Source organism: Phymastichus coffea, unplaced genomic scaffold (genome assembly GCF_024137745.1).
Source record: "Phymastichus coffea isolate CEN01 unplaced genomic scaffold, Cenicafe_Pcof_1.1 PCOF00018, whole genome shotgun sequence".
NCBI lineage: Eukaryota > Metazoa > Arthropoda > Insecta > Hymenoptera > Eulophidae > Phymastichus > Phymastichus coffea.
In genome coordinates, this window is record NW_026706829.1 from 808,468 (window position 1) to 831,507 (window position 23,040).

General features: G+C 42.6%; 1 protein-coding gene across 2 annotated transcripts in view; it reads right to left on the reverse strand.

Moving 5' to 3' along the window:
• LOC131675316 (dynein heavy chain, cytoplasmic) overlaps nt 1-23,040 on the reverse strand; it is a 995,688-nt gene that overhangs the window by 608,481 nt on the left and 364,167 nt on the right. For both annotated transcript variants that reach the window (XM_058954251.1, XM_058954250.1), the window contains exon 10: nt 15,832-16,226. In XM_058954251.1, coding sequence (XP_058810234.1) covers nt 15,832-16,226 — 395 coding nt within the window. The remainder of the gene's footprint in view (nt 1-15,831; nt 16,227-23,040) is intronic.

A 23,040-nucleotide genomic window follows, 5' to 3' on the forward strand; every position in this document is an offset into this window, starting at 1 on the left:
TCGTTTATTGACGAGCGCTTTTGTGTGCCAGCCTCATTCGATACGCCTTACTCGATCTATGACGCGGTTTTCTCGCAACCTCCGGAGTGGTTACCAGGGAAACCGTCTGTCCCGTTGTCACTGGTCCCTGACCTAAAGGAGCCTGCTATGGCGCCGGTCTGTCCAGTTGGACAGGCGACACGCTGGACAGCGGATCACTCAAGACCGGAGCCGGGGGATCTCGGTCAGAACTAATTCTTGCCTGTTCCATCGAGTATACCAGGCGACACCGCGGGCAATCGCTGATGGTTGTGTCCAACTGTCCGTAATTGCGGCAGTAGTCGCGTCTGAGCGGCGGCTTTGTGCAGTCGGCCCTACGGTGGGAGCCCGTTCGGCAATTAAAACACTTGAACGGTGGGAGGTCTAACTGAATATCCCACGGCAAAGATTCCAATCCTTGGAGAAAAGCCCCCTCCCCCTCACGAGCCCGAACCCTGCCTCTGAAGCGCCAGCCCAAACTGGCACACTCTCCGGGGCCGATACAACCGATGACCTTTCCCGGCGCCTTACAAATTGGGTTGCCTCAGACGATGTCGAGGCATGTCCAGTTGTCGGCACGGGGAGAACGGATAACGAGGGTAGAGGAGACGACGGACGAAGCAGCGGCTCCTCCGTCTCCATAGGTTCGTCGACGCGCTCACGAGTCCCAGGCCTTCGAGTCAACGGTTGACTCGCCGCACGGCCCGTAGTGGCCACGGGACGCTGGTCGGCTTCCACCGATGCAGCGTCCGCAACCTCTCGAATCGATAGCGACGGCTCTGGGTCCCCAGAGCGCAACGGTGACTCTATGTTACAGGAGGACAGGTCAAACCGCGCCCGCCGTTGCCTCCACCCTGCGTTGACGCGCTCTTCATGTTCTCGCCTTCGCTCATCAGCCGAGTAGCCAGCCGGCGCGTAACTTTCCGGTCCATTAGTTTTCACGAATTGATAAGGGGGATCGAGCCTCTGGAGTCGAAGAAGCTTCCATGGCAAAGGTTCATGTACGTGCCTCTGAGGCGCCACTCGAGGCACTTCAGGAGCTTGTGATATCTCCTTCACCACATCACCGTCTTCGTCGAGGATCTCCAACATTCCGTTGGTACCCGCGGAACACAATACCGTACTCTCGCGACCGACGCCTTGTCCTCGCGAATTCGCACGCGTCCTCGTGACTCTCCCGAAATTCGGCCTTGGGGAACGACCGATCGAGATACGTCGCCGATCCGGCGACGATCCTAAGCAGGTATCCGTATCAACCGTGGGCTGATATAGGCCCTCCACGGCGGAAGCCATACGCGACCTCTCCGCCGCTTCGCGTATTGCGAGAGACGTCGGGCGGTAGGACGCACATTTGCGTCCTGCCTCTCCCCAGTGCCATACTGGAGTGGCCAAACGCAACAACGTGGATGGGGCCTTGCCCTTTCTAAGGCTCACAAACTCGACGTATGGTAGGGATTCAGGCCCACCGGTAACGGTGGAGGAGTCGGCACTCCTCGCGACCCGAGACTGCCACTGTCAGACGTCTCGTTCAAGGTGCCAGAAAGCTGTGGTGGAGCTTCGATCAGAGTGGCCAACCGCTCCTCTTGTAAAGGAGGAGCGGCAAGCCCCTTGGTCTGGCTCAACTCCTCAACTTCCGGCGCCATCGGCTGCTGCGATACGTCGGGAACACTCATCCCGATCGTGACAGACGACTGCGCGGTACGGTCGGGCTCAAAAAGTACGGCGGCATCCAAATCCGTCGTTCTATTATCCATCGTTGTTACTAACACCTTAAAAATAAAATAACAGGCATCCAAGTTATCACACCTATAGACCACATGCCTCTTTGCTTTCAACTAATATCCCTTAACCTTTCGAGGTGCAAGGTATCGCTTTAATTCCGATACATGCACTCGCGCACTACGATATTTGCTGTCCCTCTGCAAATCGTATACTTCCGATGATAATACTTTAACGATTTTGAACGGGCCGTCATACTTAGGGTCTACTTTCGCGTTCTTACCCGCGGCAGCGTTAGAGAGCGAATGAACTTTCCGCCAGACTAAGTCTCCTACTTGCAAAAGTACTTGCTTCCTGCCTCGGTCATAATGCTGCTCCTGTTTTTCCTGAGCTTCCTCAATATGATTTGCTACTAGATCTCTAAACGCATTGAGTCGAATTAAACGGTCCGTCCACGCTTGAGTATCAATTTTCGTAATAGGCATTTTCTTTTCTAACTCTCTCCTAAGACTTTTGACCGGCCGAGGATCCCTACCAAAGTTTAAAAACGCCGGCGACACTTTCATGGACGACTACGTCGCGGTGTTTAATGCGTGCCTAAACTCGTGCAAGTAACGGTTCCAGCTTCTATGGTCTTTGTGGACAAATATTGCGATCATAGTTTTCAGTGTCTTATTAACACGTTTAACTGGGTCGCTCTGCTGGTGATAAGCAGGGCACAGCACGTGCTCGATGTCATGCTCCCGCAACACGCCCTGGAAGACCACACTCTTATATGCTTTCGCATTGTCACTAATGAAATACTCTGGCGTCTCCCATCTGTATAAAATAAATTCTTCCAAGGCAGTGGCCAGAGCAGGCTCATCTGCCGATCTAAGCGGTTTCAATTCTACCTACTTGGGGAATAGATCTTGAAACACGACCATATACCGAAACCTATTCCTGCTACGTGGTAGCTCGACTACATCCGTGGCTACTACAGTCCATGGACGCTCTACTGTACGTTTTCCCACTAAACCGAGCGGCGCCTGTTGTACAATTTTGTACTCCTGGTACTTTTTGCACTCGAAAATGAAGGTACTAACGTCGTACCAATCGCCCGGCCAGTAGTATTCACGTGCGACTCTGTCATAGGTCTTTTCTCTATCCAAATGTCCAGAAGAAGGCTCGCAATGAGCGTCGCGCAACACACGTTCCCTATGCTCAACCGGTACTACCATGCGCCAACACTCTTCTCTGTTTGTGATCGGATCAAGCAAGTGATTCTGCATAAACTTATAGAGCGTGCTACCTTCTACTCTCCAAGTTCTATACTTTTTCGGCCTAAATAATACGTCCTGAATCCGTTGCAAATACCATTTATCACTCGTATCCTCGAACGCGCATACCTCGCACTCATCCTCAAATGCTCTAGATATTCAGAATTTTCGTAAGCGCGCTATGATCAGTAACTACAATAAAGTGTGATCCTTCTATGTACGGTCTAAACTTCTTTACTGCGAATAGAACGGCTAGAAACTCGATCTCACTAACTGTGTAATTACGCTCATGAGTGTTAACCATTCGACTGGCGTAGCATATTGGATGCTCGCCGTCCTCGAATATTTGTACTAAGCACGGGCCAACCGCAAAAGATGATCCGTCGCAATGCAAATAAAATGGGAGCGCGAAGTCCAGGCGCGCATGAATAGGCGCCTCAGTCAATGCGCGCTTCAACCTTTCAAATGCTACTTGCTGCACTTCATCTCATTCCCACGGTTAATCTTTACGAATTGATTTCGTCAAAGGGACTTGGATATCACTTTTGTGTTCAATAAACCTCGCATATCAACCTACCATCCCGAGAAAGCGGAGCAACTGAGCTATATTGTTTGGAGCCGGGTAATCTACAATCGGTTGTACTTTATTGTTATCCGGTCGCAAACCTTCGCTGTCCATAGTCCGGGAAAGTAAGGAAATAAAATTCAAAAGTTTTCCATAATTGATTTTTCATTTTTAAATCAAAATATATTGACCCAGCATCACTCTCCTAGATTATCTAATAATTTCCGCTGAAGCTTGCGACGCAGCTTGCAAGCACAGCTCAGACCACCTAAAATTCAAGAGATTTATGCTCGTGTCATTTCTGGATATGTTCTTACAAAAAAATCGTAAAGATGAAAACTGAAGCAAATCTTATGCTCTTATGCTTTGACGTAAATAGTTTTTTCAAAAAAAAATTTTCCGATCTTAAATTTTCCATAAATTGAAAAAATTTTGGAAAATTATATTTTGGACTGGTAAGTATAAATAAAATATTAATATCGAGGTCAAAACATAGATAAACATAGAGAGCAAACTTCTAAAAATTTACATTTTTTCAGATTTGGAAAATTCAAAATAGCGACTGCGCAAATTGGAAACAAATTTTTTTTTTTTCAATCGCGTCAAAATTTATGAACTGTAACGGGGTGGATACCGTTTAATTAATTTTTATTAAAGCGATCGCGTAAATACGTTCGTAATCACCTATAGCAAACAGGGAAGTCGGAGAGCAATGGGAAACAGGTGTCAGTCAACCAACAAATCTACGAATCTACAGGAGTAGAGTCAGTGCGGAATAAATACGTCGAAAGTACTTGTTAATATCACGAACGTAAACTCTTTATTGTCCTCTCATAATACTACACTAGCATTGGCCCGCGTGTTTATGTTTACGGTAGCGCTCGCACGACAACATGCAGTGTCGGATCGCTCGCCGCTCTTTGTTGGCAGAGCTATTACATGCACGCTTCGCATCGAATACGGAAGATTAATTAACATGCATGCAATCGTGGTCGCGAGATTAAGCTGGCCAGCTTATCTTTATTTTGCAGACGCACGAAGACGAAGGGAACAATTCACACTGCGGGAAAGTCTGATTGTTCTTTTTGTCGTGGATCGCGAATTCGCGCGCACGTGGTTTCGCCCCCGATGGCGAAACCTCACACACACTCTTGATGCCGCAGGTAACGATGCTACTTTTTCAGCTGGCTCAGGTCTGCACGCCGTGTAGCTCGGTGACAATCATCCTGGACTCTGGTATACGTATCGGCAATTGGTTCGCGAACCTCGACTTTTCTGGCTTCCGCGCCGATAGCTGGTTCTCCACTGGTTCGTTTTCAATCGCGCGCGTTCCGTCTGCTCGCGTGCCGAATTCCGTCGTTACATTTTTCGTCTACCGGTAAGTGCTGCCCCCGCAGGCATCCACTAGGTTAGACAATTAGCGCTAATTTGACGTTTACCGTCACAGAACATTAACGATATTGAAAAACGGTTTGTTGCAATCGGCAGAGTGAAAGTTATATTTTTATAAATAACATAAACAAAATTTTTAAAAATTTTTTTACATAATTTTTTAGAACATTTACAAAAAATAAAAATTTTTCCATCTAGTTTTTTCACATTTTGGCGTTGAAAAATTTGTTTAAAATATGTTTTCACATTATAAATATATGTGTCTTTGAAAGACGAGTATTTTGAAAAAAAAATTTTTTCGATGGGGCTTTTACAAGCTGAGATAAACAAATTCAAAATCTGTTAGATTCTGTGATAATATCGATTGAAATTTTCAAATTTTGATCACTTTGCTAGGTTTTCGAATCCCAACTCAACTTAAACACAAATTTTCATTTTTCTACCGTCAATTGGTCCATTCAAAAGAGAATAGTAATCCTAGCTCGCTCGGCCAAACGGTGTGGCGGCAGCTGCTTGGCGTTGTGGTGGGGGGTCAGCACTCGTTTGCAGTTGAACGAAGCTCAAGCTTTTATTTTGGTTTTCTTTGTAAAAATTTTGCATTTGTGGTTTGCTAATAGTATGGTTATTATCAACCATTACATATTGGTAGAAATAAGGTACAATGATATGTATAATTTATATCTATAAATCCATTTATTATATATATTATACATAATTCGAAACGTAGATACTATAAATAATATTTATTTACAAATTTTCTACAAATTCTCGCCCTTTTTGGTCTCTGAGGAAGTGGCTCTGTACAATTTTCCTCGTCATTATCAGTAGCAAACAAATCCTCATCGATATTAATACTACTATCAATTGCAAGTTCACAATCGAGTAATTGACTCGTATCAAAATTCGGCTCATCACTCAGAGTTTCATTATCATCCTTGTCATTATCAAGTACCGTACTTACAATTTCGATGTTACAACAGTTTTTGCCTTCGCAATTTTTACATAATATCGTGCAATGTATGCGAACTTTTTTATAACCACACCTGGAAGTAGAGCACCCTGTGGTACAAGAACACGAAATAATTTTTAATAATTCGTTGGGTACAAGTACGTCATCAGTCATTTCTGGTGCGAGGCCATAATTATCAATGAATTTCTAACCCCAGTCGGTAGGCTTCATTTTGTCAATAATGGTTTTATCCTTATCCCACAACCGGAATTGATAAAACACTCTATAAAAATGAAATTTCATTGCAGTTTCCGTTGGTAGCAAAGTTGCTAAATTAAAAGTTTTTTTAGCTGAAGATTTTAAAAAACATGTAAATCGTAGCATGTTTAACGATTCATTGTGGTTTGGTTTCGACACATATGCTTATTTTATAAATTCTGTGCCAGCTTTTTCAACTTCAGCTTTCGTTGCTGTACTGTTGTAAAATATTTTTAGTTGGTCGAGCAGTTGCGTGTTGTTCCTAAGAAGATCTACGAATTTGATTTTACCTTGGTTATAAAAAGCAGACGTGTATCACAGCCGCTAAAGGCATGTAATAATGACACGTAATTTTGAAGCATTGGGTATTTAAAGCTGTCGCATCGATAAAATTTTTTCACGTCTTTACCTTTGCCTAGTTGTAGAAAGTAAATATTAGTTTTTTCATGAGCCAGCTGACTTAATATAACTATAATGTCTACATCCTCAGCAACGATGCAAGCAAATGGATAGTTATTGGAATAGTTTATAGCCGACCGAACAAGCTCTGCATCGACATCTTCTGCTTGGTTTACCAAAAATCCAGCATTGGCAAGTTTTCTTTTCAATAACTAAATAAAATTGTTCTTATTCGTATCATTGCTTAAAAAGTTCAGGATAACCATCAAAATATATCATGCAGGTGTTACCATTTTTAGCATAATTTTTCTGGATATAATTAACGTACTATCACCTACTTTTCTATACGTCGAATTCCTATTCCAAACCACTCGATGTAACAAAAAAACACCATCTATAATAAATATTGAGTCTTTAAATGTCGGAGGTTTGACTTCTGGCGTAAAACAATCATAAAAATCTGATTTCTTGTTTTTACGCATACCAGTTTCATCAGAAATCGACAGTGGGTATGGGGCCAACTCGTGTTTTAAATACTTTTGCATATCTTCGTCGTTTTTTTTCCACACGCAAATCCTTTCGAATAGTAAAGCAGGATCTATCGCAAACTCATCTTTCTTCTTGTCAGTGTTGTAGTCTTGCAAAGTCACGACTCGATTTTTCCGTTGTAATTTAATAACTTTCCAATTGTTGCCGTATGTTTCTTTCATTAATTCGGAGCCTATTTCAATTGCAATGTGGCAATTCACTTGTTCCTTATCTGCGATCAAGTCAGTGCTTGTACACATAATTTCTTGTGTCGAAGTAAAAGGACACAACGCCAAGCAGCAGCCGCCGCACCGTTTGGCCGGGCGAGCTATAGGATTACTGTTTTCTTTTGAATGGACCCATTGACGGGAAAAAATTTAAAAATTGTGTTTACGTTGAGTTGAGATTCAACAACCTAGCGAAGTGATCAAAATTTGAAAATTTCAATCCATATTATCACAGTATCTAACAGACTTTGAATTTGTTTATCTCAGTTTGTAAAAGTCGCATCTAACAAATTTTTTTCCAAAATACTCATCTTTCGAAGACAAACAAACTTATAAAGATATTTTAAACAAATTTTTTAACGCCAAAATGAGAAAAAACTAGATGGAAAAATTTTTATTTTCGGTAAATGTTTTAAAAAATTATGTAAAAAAAATTTTTTTTAATTTTGTTTATGTTATTTATAAAAATATAACTTTCACTCTGCCGATTGCAACAAACCGTTTCTCAATATCGTTAATGTTCATAAATTTTGACACGATTGAAAAAAACAAATTTGTTTCCAATTTTCCAAATCTGAAAAAATTGAAATTTTTAGAAGTTTGCCCTTTATGTTTATCTATGTTTTGACCTCGATATTAATATTTTATTTATAATTACCAGCCAAAAATATAATTTTCGAAAATTTTTTCAATTTTTGGAAAATTTAAGATCGGAAAATGATTTAAAAAAAAACTATTTACGTCACCTTTAAGAGCATAAGATTTGCTTCAATTTTCATCTCTACGATTTTTTTGTAAGAACATATCCAGAAATGACACGAGCATAAATGACTTGAATTTTAGGTGGTCTGAGCTGTGCTTGCAAGCTGCGTCGCAAGCTCCAGTGAGAATTATTAGATAATCTAGGAGAGTGATGCTGGGTCAATATATTTTCATTTAAAAATGAAAAATCAGTTATGGGAAAGTTTTGATAGTTAACAGATTTTTCGACCTTACTTTCCCGGACTATCCAAGCGATAGCCCAAGTACGTTATTTCGGTACAGAAGAAGTCCGATTTCTCGAAGTTAATCTCTAGGCCTACACTTACTAACCTATTTAAGACTTTTTCTAACCGAACGAAATGACTATCGAAATCAGCACTAACTACCAATAAATCGTCAAGATACCAGAAAACATCCGGTTCGTATTCAGGTCTGAAAAGTGCGTCCATGACTCTCATGAACGTTGCCGGCGCGTTTACCAAACCGAACGGCATTCTTTCAAACTCCAAAAGACCTAATCCCGGTACTGCAAAAGCTGTGTACTGCTTGCTCGATTCCGAGAGTGGAATTTGCCGAATTCGCAAGAACGCTGAATTTAGATCGATTTTTGAAAGATGAACCGCGCCACGCAACCTACCTAAGAAAGAGTCCATGCTCGGCATTAGATACGCATCAATCTTCGTCACTTTGTTTACCGGCCTAAAATCTAGACAGAGCCTATAACCTCCGTCTTGTTCCCATACAACTACCGGCGCACGACTCCACTGACTGTTCGACGGCCTGATTATCTTTGCTTTCCACAGGTGCATCGTTTCCTCCTGTGTGAAAGCCAAGATTTTCGGCGACATTCGACGCATTGGTGTTTTGATCGGGCGCGCATCACCGATATCGATGACATGCTCGATAACACTGACAGCCGGCGAGTCTCCGGACTCAGGGACGATCCGGCGAACGAACGCCATGATAGTCTCACGCTGAGTTTCCTCGTATCTATTCAAACCTACGCATTCTGCGTACACATCAACTGCCTCGCTATTCGTGTCGGCCAGTTGACACCAGTCGCTTTGATCGCCTAACCGCCAGGCACGATTTCCGAAATTAATGTTAATGTCCCATTTATTCTAAAAATCCGCGCCTAATATAAGGTCGTGTTTTAAATTTGACACGGCCGTTACGGTAAGCCAAGCGAATCTACCTCCGATCTCAAAGCATAGTCTAAGATCGCCCAATATTCGCGGCTTTTCACCTGAAATACCTTGAATAAATATCATAGGCGGCCTTAAACGTTCCTCATACCTTTGTGCAAGCTTCGGTCCTACAACTGATACTTGAGCGCCCGAGTCTAACAGCGCGGTATAGACTTCATTGCCTATTTTCACCTTCAAAAAAAACCTATTTTCGACCACTGCTACTAGCGCTTGATCTGACTCTTCCGTCGTTAGGAAAGGTATAACTGAGCCATGCTCAGTCTCTCCCCTCACCGAAACGGACGGTGCGTCTCTACGGACAACCGGACGCTTGCCCAAAACTGTAGTGTTAGCGGGTTCGTTAAATACTTGTGTATTTTCTATACGTGAAATTATTGAGCCCGCTACGTCATTTGATGTGGAATAGTTTACGTTCAGCTGAACTTTGTTCTTTCCGACCGCATTCCACGCATCGTACTTAAGCAATGTTCCACTTGTCGCCTCATCCCGTTGTTTATGATCGACCCTAGCACTAACACGGTGAACTAAGTGTTTTTCGCCTTGCGAATTACTTGATTTTTGGTTCTCTGGCTTTATAGGCACGCCCAAAGCCGAGGAAATAAAATCTCCATTAACTACGAGATCTGATCTCTCCAGCTTCTCGTCAGCTACATCGTAAGTGACTTCACTACCCGGCCTACAAACGACTTGTTTTCTTTCGTTTGCGCCCGACTTCTTACCTAACACATTACTAACAGCGCGATAGAAATTCCTTATTTTCGACGCGTCAACCCAATTACTTTTCCCTTTTAATCGCTCCTCTATCCATACCGCCCGTTCAATTTGACTTGAGCAGGAGTCGCTGAGCGGTCGACGGTTCCCGCACCCGAGTTTCCCTGTCTTACTTGATTGCAAACTGGGCAGTTTCGGAAGACAAACCCGACGGTAGCGCATACCTGACATACTGGCTTAATCTCCGTCGGCCTTAGTGGACAACTGTTTGCATAGTGACCAGGTTGTCTGCACTTATAACAAACAATCGGCCGCGCACTCTGCGCGGTCGGGCACTGAGACCTCTGATGGCCAACCAGACCACACGCGAAACACACGCCAGCGAAAGGACGTTGTTCTCTCGCGTTGTCTGTTTGAGCACCGTTCGCTCGCCCTCGTTATTGAGGAATTAAGCTCGGCGCAGAAAACATCGGCACCTGGACGGCCGGCGGCTGCGCTGCAACATTCGGTTGCACTGCCTGCTGTGAAGGGCGATTCGTCGCCTGCGACTTGGTGCCTTAAGCAGCAGCCGTGGCAACTTCGCCCTTTGGCCCATTACCCTTAGCCTTTGCTTTCTTCTTGCTCGCGCGCGTTTCCTTAGCTGACTCTAACGTCAAAACCTCATCTACTTCGCTTGCTACCTGTTCAACCGCCGCGACTGCTTTCTTCCCGGCCAGCTTTTTAGGCTAAGAATAAGCAAACTCCGGCACGAGCGTAACGTCCGCACTCGGTGGACGCTGCCACCTTTTCCAACCCGCCATACGGTCTTCTAGAGCTAACCCTGCTTCCTTGAACTAACTCAAATTTTTGAAGGTTTTCGTCTCTAAATAACGCTTATACTGCGGATGTAGCCCTTCCACTATGATAGCTACTTGTCTCTTATCAGATACCGGAGGATCGAAGCGTCTCAGAATCGATTGAAAAGCTGCTACATAATCAGAGATATGCTCGCACTCTCCTTGCGATCTCTGCCTTAGCTCTCTATACAGCTGTTCGCGATTAAGCCGGCGACAAAAATTAGACGAAAAATTCTTTTTGAATTCTATAAGAGTTGCCCACTGCTTACGATTAAGTTCGTACCATGAACGCGCCTTTCCACGAAAAGTAGTGCCGATAGCATTTAGCATCTCTTTATCCGAAATCTTATAGTTGCGCTGACAGTCCTCTAATCCTGACAAATAACTCATCGCGCTCATGTCATCATTGCCAGAGAAACGAAGCGACCAAGCAGTCAACGCACTAACGCCATCGGCCGGCACGCCATTTATGTACTTAACCGTTTCGGGCTTTTCTTTTTCTTTTCAATTTTTACTGACTTGTCGCCGTTGTGCGAGACGCTTTTCTTGCGATCCTCTATTTCAGACTCGGAGGAGCTCGAGAGGTCAACAGTGCTGCCATGGTCCGGCAAAATTTTCGTTTTCGCCTTAACCGGCCTACTCTCCGACGCTCTCGTTGAAGCTCTAGACTCCGAGCCCGAGTCTCTTTTATATGATTTCGAAGCGCACGCGCGCTCACTACAAGGTGCGCGCATAGCCCTTTCCCATTGTCGAATCCATATCTCTGTTTCAGGTAACGGGGGCGATCTATAAATAGTCTCCAGAGAGCTATTCGGAAAGGGTACCTAATTCACCGGTATTTCTCTACGCTGGAGAACGCTTGAGCGAGCCTGATGGGCAGGACCGGCAAACGCTGGCACATTGAGCGCCGCTCGGCCAACCGACGGATCGGCTTGCAACGGCTGTTAAGCCTGTTGCGCAGCCTGATCCGTTCCACGCTGCATTGCTTCTCTTTCGACCCTATAGACCGCACTGGTACCGTCAGTGATACCCTGTTGCACTTCTCGTCGGTAAATCCATCGCGAGACCGCTGCTATCGCATCCCAAACCTGGCTAAGTGTACCATTGCTACGCCTTTCTAGTTAAGGCGCAGCCGGCGACAATACCTCTGGTATTACTATATCAGCGGCGCTGGTTGCTGGTAAAATTTCCTACTCAGAAATGGGAGTAATAACCCTATCGCCCAGCGGCCGAATTGGCTCTGGCAGGACGGCAACGCTTTCTGTTGATCGCGTCGCCTGTCCTGGTGATCACCACTCTGTCGCCCTTGGCGATGCGATCCTAACCGGTTCGATTGCCCTGTTCTCGCTTTCGTCACTGCTAATTGCCGTATGCGTCGGCTCATCGAACGATAAATCAGGCACGCGACCCGACGTAAAATGGCTAGGCTGTAAGGGTGACCCAAGCTCTGGCCTCTCTAACGCTATCATGAAACCCAAGTACTTTTCCTTAAGTTCATCCATCTCGCCGTGCAACGCTAACCTACGGTAAAGCATTAATTCAAGCAAAACGGCCGGCTCTATAGAATCGATGCGGCGCTTGACTTCCTTAACGCGGGCGACGCGAAGCAACCTACGCATCGTAAGCCGATTTTTTCATGCGAGCGGCATATTAAAATAAAAATTTGTCTTTTTAACGGCGCAGTTTCACAATGATAACGGACAGTCAAACAAGCGCATAGAACGCGATAACCAACACGCTAGGAATTTAACAACACAATACAAAAAAAAGGAAACGAGAAGAAACGAAACAAAAACTAAACTAACCGTGCCTTACCCGCGTCATATACTGGCAAGTTATCGCCTAGCATAAGACGACAAAGGAATACGTCACGCGGTTGTAAGCGAACACCTCCACTAGCCGAATTCCTCAACATGAACACGTCACGACGCGAACGACCCCGCCACGCCGCGAACCGGTTTCTGAAACTTATACTTACAAGGCGGCACGTTGTTTTCCAACACACGTCTTTTTGCCCTTGTTCACACACAAAAAAAAAGAAATCACTCGCATTCGCTAATTTACTCTATTTAAATAAACGTCCTCTCTTACTACCTCGCCTATCCCCACAAGGGATGCCATGTAATAGCGTCAGCCGTCCTTGGCCGATAATCCTTTCCCGCTATCACCCAATTCCTTAAGGGAGAGGTAAGGGAGGTGGTGTATCGCTCCCAGCAAGGCAGAAAAGGAAAGGCGATCGCAATAAACATTCAAACCTTTTACCAACCAAATACGTTTATTATAAAATCACTACCTTGAGCGATGGCGAATAAAACAATCTATCAAACCTTAACCTAATACACAATAACTTCTTACTACTAAATGAGATGACCGGCACGTTAGCGCCTTGCCATTTCACAACCGGCTAGATATAAAAGAAAGAAAACTTAATCACTAATTCAACTGTGCCGGCTCGCGAGAGCCTGGCACAGCGCACAAGTCGCGAATAGCCAAAAAGCGTTAAAACCGATTAAGGAAGAGAAACGAGAGGAGGGAGTATGACCTGTTAATTGGTGAAGTCCTCTGGGCTGGCGAGTTCATCGTCTCTCTGCCGGCCGGTGACATCCTTCGATATGGCGTGACTGGTGGACAAAGGGCCGCTCTCCAGGATACTTTTCTGGTGCGTTAGCTGGTATGCTCTCGCTTGCAGGGTCAATTCCTTAATGCCCGCGAGAAGCGACGCAATAGCGCGTGAGAGACTGTTTCTCAGGCCCTCCCCACTCACTTGCCTAATCGGCGACACGCGGCACCGCCAAGCGTGGCCAGTGTCGCGCGCCTAGCCGCACTATAGTTGCACTATAGCAACACTCTTTCTCTCTCTCTCTCTCTCTTTTTCGATGACTAACGAGAGCGCATGTTGTTACGCACTCCTGGCCACTAATACTGTTATTGCTCTCTCTTTCTTTCTTGACGAAGAGAGAAACCTATGCTGAAACAAAAGACTGGCATCAGGCACGAAACATACGTGAGCCAGATTCCCGCCATGAGCCCTTGCCGATATCGGAGAGAGTGAAGGGACGCACGGTTCTCCCCAGGATAACAAGGCCTTACTTCAACTTCAAGTCTCTCTCTCTCTCACCCTTTCGGCATAGACTCACAACTTTGCCTGACGCAACAATAGATGACTTATTCAATAACTTAATATGCTTATGACTAGCTTAATTCTAAGTTAATATAAGAACAAAACCAAAGGTTAGCTTAATAATGACGACTAAATTTTACAAGGGTTAAATACAAAAGCAAACACGTGGTCTATGCACTGTAAAAGAAAATAAACTCAACCATCGGGTCTACAACGTGTCAGGACGCCCTGCGCGTGTATTTACCCTTAAAATCAGCTAGGTTACTAATGAGAATACCATACCTTAAGGCTCGACGGAAACCTCACATCTCCGACATTGTTAAAAGAGTTCACCTTGGCTTAAACTCCCTGAAGTTCTATAGAAGGTCACTCACCATTGAGATAAGGAAATACCTGATGCAAGCACTAATTTTTTCCCATTTTACATATGCCTCCATAGCCTTCATGAAAATTGACAAGTTCAGAACCCTGGCCCTTTGAACAGCTTCCAATGCTTGTGTGAGATTCATCATAGGCCTCATACCATTCATTCCTATACCAAGTATTGACTCCCATGTCACCTTCGATAGATAGCGTCTGGGCTGATTATCTCTTGAGAGTCAGCGCAACATCTCTATTATTTCTATTTTTGTGTATGCATCATAACTTCACTCTCATACTTTTTACATATTACGCTTAACCTAAGTTCACCTTAAATTAATATTATTTTTGTAATCTTACTGCCTATTACTACGCTCTAATTTATTGTATCTGCTTTGTACTGTGCTCAAAGTCTACGGGGTTATACCCCACGGCTCAATAAAGCTTATCTATCTATCTATCTATCTCTATTTTCTCTTTCCCTCTCTTCAGTGTACATGATCGAGGTGTCATCCAGAGTAAATGGGAAGGCGAGCAGCCTTGTTGTCGACCTACAATTATGGACTTGAAAAGTGCACGACCGGGATATACGCGATTCGTTGTAATGATCCAGAATTCACGTTGCCCGATTTGCGAGGCGCTTGTGTTACTGGCGTACCACTATTTTATAGACGCGCATCGAGTTTGTAATTTCGTTAAGTAATTATTTGTAGTTTTATCTAGTAATTGCATGTTGTTGATTCATCTATAGTTCACCTTATCCTCACTTTATCTGGAACCACATGCGATACCGAAACCCGTGGTATTCTTGACAACTAGGGCGTATGCGTGTACCTGGAGCCTGCGACTTCAAATAAGTAATTTTGTTTGCGCTTCGACGAGTCGATTCAAGTGAATCTCGTCAGAAACAAAGGTCAAAATGGTGCGGAACGTAGGTTATTCAGTTAACTAGCATATGAACAAGATATTTAACAACAGAAGTTAGATTTCAAAGAACAAATTAATAGTATGCATGCTTGTGTCGTAAAATAAGTAAAATAGGATTTCATCAAGGACTTTACGAAGGAAGCAATGAAGACTAAAGAAGAATAGGAGAAAGAAATAGGTAGAAGAGACTAAGATACTGATAGGCTAAGAAAAACCGTACCTTAAGAGTAATGCTACAGGATCAAAACAGTGAAATATATGACATTTCAGAAACGTCAACATACGAAAACAAATATTTTGCTCAAAAGAATCCTTTGTGTAAGAAATTTTCACAATAAAACTTTTAAAAATTATATATATTAATATTTTGGCGAAAAGCTCGGAAGAGTAAAACTTTTGATGGATCAGAAAAGGATCCACCGAAGTAATACTAAAATAGAGTGGCGGTAGGTGCTGATGTCGTGGGAATTTCGGGCTATGGTTTTACATTTACATTACATACACACACTCTCTCTCTCTCTCTCTCTTTCTCTCTCTCTCTCTCTCTCTCTCTCTCTCTCTCTCTTAAATATTTCTTTAAAATTGTACTTACCGGAAAAAAGGAACTATTTTACACGCAAGTTTTTCAGCAGATCGAAAACCTTGACTGAAAAGCATAACTTCAGCAATTAACTGACGATCTGGAGTAGTCATGGCTAATGATCTAAATAATTTTTTTAGATTGTCTGGAAGATTAGATCTGCCAGCATAACCTGGATTCATAGTAATAAAAATGGCTATATCACTTGATACCTTGACTTGCTTTCCAACTAGTTCTACACATAGCGCATCATCTCTACGGCCTTCTATATGACTTTTCAAAGCTTCCTGAATAGTTTGAATTTGCTGTGAAACTGCTGAAAGCATGCGTTCTTCTAATCTATTAAATTCATCGAAACAACCCCAAGCTCCAACTTGACATAATCCAACAAATATTCGCCCCATTGCCTGTAATAAATCACCATAATAAAAATTATATAAAGAATTTTAATAAATATAACAGAATTTCAATATCAACCACCGCATTTGTCTATATGCACTAATAATTCCGGAAGCTTACCGCAATCCACATTATACCGAAATAACTTGAAATAGTACAAATTTATATACTGATAATAAAAAGCATAGTAATCAGTTTTTTGTTAAATAATTTTTAGTTTCAATTTTCGATTTTTTATATTTCAATACCAAAGACATTTTTAAAATTAAGGTCAGATTGTCCGATTAATAACATTTATTTTAAATTTTAGATTTCGGATTTTCAATATCACTTCAATTTCAATAGTACAAGTATATCATGTATTTTGATAAGCTCCAATTCAAAGTAAGTTAAACCTCTTTATTCATTTTTCATTTTTTTAATAAGAACAAATGCACAGCATGTCTAGAACAGAAATTATTTTTAATTCCAATCTATTCGAAACTTCAGCATTATACTGATATTATGCTATGCCTAATACATAACATATACATACGAGGGTGGTCCGATAAGTACTTAGCCTCACCGCCCGATGGCGCCATTCTCGCAAAAAAAATATTCTATCACGTAGTACAACCTTCTCGATGGTTACTGTCAAGATTTCAACCGGATCGGAGTTGTAGTTTATTTTTGAGAGCATGTAAAAGCAAGTGTGTCCGTTGATTTTTGAAAAATGGAAAAAGAGCAGTATCGGTCGGTGATTCTATTCTTGTTTTTGGAAGGGAAATCGCGCAGCGAAATCAAAAAGCGCCTGGATACTATGTACGGTGACTCTTCTCCTTCGATGGCGACCGTCAAAAATTAGTTTAACAAGTGTGACGGTGTAGGCTGGTCATAGCCTACACCGTGTATGCCTACGTCATCTCTCCCAGGCGAAGGCACACGGCTGGCATCAAACGCACGTTAAATTTCACGTGCCTGATGCCTCTTTCTTTATTCCAGCAACACCCGAGAGCAGAAGGCGAGGCCAGAGGCAACAACGCTCGAGTATTGAGAGTGTGAGAGAGAGAGAGAGAGAAAGAGAGAAGTAGTATGCAGTTCGGTGGTTGGGCTTGGCGCGCGGCACTAGTCGTGACCGGCGTTGCCGCGTGCCGCCGATTAGTAAATGAGTGGTGGGAGAAGGCGTGAGAAGCCGGCTCTCACGCACTCGCGACAGTGATGCGACGCACGCATTAGCAATCGGCCGCATTGACAAAAGAGAGTTTAGTGACCGTAGTCGCACAGCCGTCTCTCCTCGTGCAGCTAAGCGGCCAGCAGCCAGGCAAGAGTTGGGCCGGTTTTGTTGTCGGCATATAGCTGCAACTCCCTCGACGAACCACCAGCAACGCAGCCAACGAGGATTTCTGCGAAGCCATCTGTAGAATCGCCAGCAACAGCAATACTCATCAGCAACGGTCAGGTTATTGTTCTCTCTCTCTAGTTCTCTCTTTTCCTCGGCGATTGGTCTTGGTTCGTGCTGCTGCGCCAGGCTCCCCCTTGAGCCGGCGCACTCTTTAGTTCGATATAATTGTTGTTCGAGCCGGTTAACGAGGTGATATGGCGCTAACGTGCCGGTCATCTCGTTTAACATAAGTGCGCGTGTTAGTAGTGATAAGTGATTTGTACTTGTACTCTCGTCGGCACTCAAGGAAGTGTTTTGTAATAAACGGGTTTGTTAATGAGATTGAGTGTGTGTGTGTGAAGTTATTTGCCTGTTGTTCTCCTTCCTGCTTTGTCTGGAGCGACACACCGCCTCCCTTACCTTCCCCCTTATAAATAATTGGTAATAGTGGTGGGTTTATCGGCACTGCACGCCGACGCTATTACACGAGTTTCAACGTGGTCGCACGTCGATTTTTGAAGAGCCACGTCAAGGTGCTCCGAAAACGGCTACCACGGAGGATAACGTGAGAAAAATTCACGATCTCGTATTGGTAGATCGACGATTGAAGGTGCGCGAGATAGCTAAGATCGCAGGCATCTCAGAAGACCGCGTGGGTCATGTCCTGCATGAAATATTGGGCATGAGAAAGCTGTCGGCGCGATGGATGCCGGACAACAAGCGCAAACGGCGAAAGTGCTCCGAAGAAGGCGAAGACTGCCCCATCGGCCGTAAAGGTGATGGCCACCGATTTCTGGGATTCACAAGGTGTGATCTACATCGACTACCTGGAGAGGGGCAAAACGGTCACAGGTCTGTACTATGCCGAATTATTGGGCCGATTCGACGTTGAATTGCAGAAAAAACGGCCCCATTTGGCGAAGAAAAAAGTGCTCTTCTGGCCACTCGCCGGACAGAAATTTGAGTCGAATGAGGAGGTAATCGCTGCCATGGAAGCCTACTTTTCAGACCTCGAGGAAACGTATTTTTCAGACAGGTTAAAGAAGTTGGAGCATCGCTGGGCCAAGTGTATCGAACTAAAAGGAGACTATGTTGAAAAATAAAACGCCACTTTTCCAAAATTTTCGTTTTTCTTTTGTAGGCTAAGTACTTATCGGACCACCCTCGTATTACACTGACTTTCAAAATCGAAGAAACGTTCTTTAAGAAAAAATACCTCCTTGTGGCTCTTTTAGACGGTTAAGGGACATTCGATAGTATAAATATAGACATTTTGTTAAAAACACTAACTGAAATAGGTTGCTCAAATAAAGTTATAACAAAGCAGATTCACTTTTACCCAGCTGCTGCAAAACAACTACCATCTAACCTTCAATAAGTACCGTGAGGAAGGTATTTTAATCCCTTTCTTGTTCTTGACGGGTTAAAGAAGTTGGAGCATCGATACTACTACAACGGATATTTTCGAAGTGGAGGCCACCATCGAAAATGTAAATAGATCATCCGTTTATATTTCTAATTCTATATCTGTTCAACAAACAATTTTGTCTTCTAGCTTGCTGAACGACTCGCTGTCGCTGGATCAAGGTTCAAGCTTCTTAGCTTCTCTGCCGATGGATGAGATACAAGTTTTACGTCAAGAATCTGTACAATGTGGTGTGCTGTCGATTGATGGACCACAGTCTTTTCTTCGCCAACTTGATGCAGCAAAGGCAAAATCGAAAAAGTTACGTCTAGATATTGCGACTTTACATCATCTTCGAAAGGAAGATGCACAAGTCGACCGGGAAGAACGTGAGCGATTAGCTCAACGACAAGCCGTATTAGAGAAAGCTAACAAAGACGAGCATCGCTTACGAACCGACATCGAATCGCAGGTTCGCAGAGAACTAGCAGAGATGCAGTTACGATTGACGCAGTTAAGTAACTGCACCACATCTGTCATTCCACCGTCGGTTTCTTATAATGTTGTACCATTCCATCTACCCGCGGTAGATGGAATGGTACAACATACATCCGAGGTAGATGGAATCCATACGATTCCATCTACCTCTATTTTTCAACCGTCCCCACAAACACATAACCCTACTCTTACACATGCATCCGTTTCAGTCCCTCAACATTCGCTATATACTCCTGTATCAGTTACAAATGTAAACACATCTAACCTTTCTAACATTCAACCACTTCCAATTGCAAATACCCATATCAGTTTAAGATATAACCTACGAGCGGGGTCGATATGTCTTTACAAAATCCAAGAGATGGCGCTCGTCACGCTTAAATTATGATGTTTTTGGCAAGTAATACTACTAACTAGATATCGTACAAAGTTTTAGCTCGATTCATTAAGTCGTTTTTTTGTGAGCGTTGTTTGAACAAAAAGTTATTGGTTTATTTGAAAAATGGAAAAAAACAGAGATTCGAGCGGTGATAAAACATTTTCCTTTGAAAGGTCTTACACCAAAAGAAATCACAGTTGAGTTAAACGCCGTTCATGGCAAGTCTGCCCCTGTGTTTAAGACTGTTTATAACTGGGTAAATCAATTTAAACGAGGCCGTACAACAACAAAACATGAACCTCGTTCAGGACGCCCCGTAGAAAAGAGTATGCCCGAAATGGTCTACTAAATCCACGATATGTAATTGAGCGATAGAAGATTAAAATTGCGAGAATTAGTTGAGGCCACAGGGGTATCAAAGGGTACAATCATTTCAATTTTGCATGAAAAATTGGGGATGAAAAAAATATCAGCAAGATGAATGCCGCGTTTGCTCACTGTTGAAAATAAACAAACCCGCGTGGTCACCTCTGAGGATCTTTTGGCACGCATACGTCGTAATCCAGAAGACTTTTGGCATGGACTCGTAACTGAAGACGAAACATGGGTATACCACTACACTCCTCAAACCAAAGAACAGTCCAAACAATGGATTACCGCGGGAGAACCAGCCCCAAAGAAGGCAGAGACAGTAAAGTCAGCTGGTTGGCAAGATTATGGCCACGGTTTTCTGGGATGTGTATAGAATCATCTACATCGACTATTTGCAAAAGGGCCAGACGATCACTGGATAATATTATGCGTCATTATTAGGTCAGCTAAAAGAAAAAATCAGAGAAAAACGTCCTCACATGAACAAAAAAATGCCTCTTTCTTCAAGACAATGCTCGAGATCTCACGTGTGCAGTTTCGATGGCAAAAATTAACGATTTAAAGTTCGAATTAATTAATTATCCACCATATTCGCCTGATTTGGCTCCCAGTGACTTTTTCTTATTTCCTAACCTCAAAAAATGGCTTGCCGGACAACGATTCACGTCGCCGAAACAAATGCCTATTTTGAGGATTTTCAGAAATCATATTTTTCTGATGGCTTAAAAAAACTGGAAGGCTATTTAATAAAATGTATCGACCTTCAAGGAGATTATGTTGAAAAATAAAAAAAAATTACATACGCAAAACTTTTTTTTCCTTCTTTTTGGAAAGACTCATTGACCTGCCCTCGCATAATACGATTTTGTGAAGGTTTTAAAAAGTTGAATGTTGTTACAATTAAAGATTCTTTTCCTTTGCCAAATATTTCGGAAATTATCGATGACCTATTCTTGGTTTTTGACATTAGATTTAAAGTTAGGATATTGTCAAATTAAATTCAGATCTCAGTATAAAGAAAAAAAAGCATTTTCTGTAGGTAATGGTCTTTGGGAGTTTGAGGTTATGGCTTTCGGTTTATGCAATGATCCAGCTACCATCGAAAGGTTAATTGAGGATATTCTTCAAGATTTGATCAGCAAAGATTGTCTAGTTTACTTAGACGATATTATAGATAAGGCTAAGAGATTCGAAAAAATGTTAAACAATTTAGGTAAGATTTTTTCTCGTTTAGATGAAGCCAATATGAAGCTTAATCCGAAAAAGTGTGAACTTTGTAAGAAGCAGACAGAGTACCTGGGTCATGATACACTCTTCGCAAAAATTAAGGGAACAAAAAAATTTGTCAAATTTTTGGCTGATTTTCAACAGAAGGTATTTCAGTGAGAAATGGTCGTACAGGAAATAAAAAAATAAAGCTGTTGAAGCTTGAAGACTCTAGTTTTCAGTTTTTTTGGTTAAAAATTTTTTGGAGCTCCGTATTTCATGCAATCCTTATACAAAGCGCAAAAAAAAATTATCCAAATTTTTTACATTTTGTTTCTTACTCTACGGGCATGGAAAAATTTGTTCGAGCTACGCCAATACATAGGTCTTTTAGCCTGTATATTCAGCTTTACGCTGCTTTTCGCGGAGCTCAATTACGATCATTTGTCTCCGAGATATCGAACTTTGAATGCAAAAGGATCCTTTTGCATTCAAAATTCGATATCTCTGGAATTACTGGTCGCACAGCGAGCGAACACCGAATTTCATCATCTGCATAAAATTTCCGATGAAATACAGTCAAACGTAAGTAAAGAGAAAAATTTTTTTCCATCTCTAACATTAAATTGAAAAAAGTGAATAAAAGTGACATTTTCCCCTTTTTTGGTTACTTGACTGTATCTTCAGTAATATGAGCGGAAAAGGTACGGTTAAAGAGAAATTTTACAGTTTAATGTCCCCCTAAGAACCTCCTAAATTTTTGGAGCGATCGGTCCAGCGCTTTGTTACGGACCAATTGATCAAAATTTATAAAAAATTAAAAGAACAAGGTTTTTCTTCCTTAACTTGAAGCAAACTTTTTAAAAATCCAAAAATTCCATTTTTTTTCGTCTGTTTACACAATTTTGTGTCTGTTTACGATTAATTTTGAAAAAAATTGAAAAAAAAAAATATTTTTTTTCGGAAATCAAACAACATTTTTCAAAAATAAAAAAAAAAACATTTTTCAAAAATAAAAAAAAAATGTTTTCCACTGACTATAAAATATTGTTCTCTAGCGATTGATGACCGATTTACCACCGGCATTAGCGTTATCCAAAGCATACCACGTGGAGGTTGCTCGGTCGGATTTATGCTTCTTTGGTGCTTACGCACGTGTGCGAATGATTTTTGGAAAGAAGAGACCCCGTGGCTCGTCAGCTCCATAGTATTTTACGACTCCAAACTCACTTTCCAAAGTGTGCGTGTGTGTGTGTGTATGTGTGTGTGTTTAGTATCGAGTATTTCCGCCTCTACTCTGAATCACAGCTTGCAATCGCTGCCGCATATTGGAAATGCAATTGCGGATCATCCGCTGAGGAATCTGACGCCCAACTCTTATCAAAGCAATCTCTAATTCAGCTAAATTTCGGAGATTTGGGTAACTCTGATACAATCGGCGGCCCAAAATGTCCCAGACATGCTCAATTGGATTAAGATCAGGACTCATTGCAGGATGCCTTAACAACTGCATGTCGTTTCTCTCGAAGAATCGACGAGTGATGTTCGCCGTATGAGGCCTTGCGTTATCCTGCATAAGAATGAATCTTCTCGCGTTTCGCC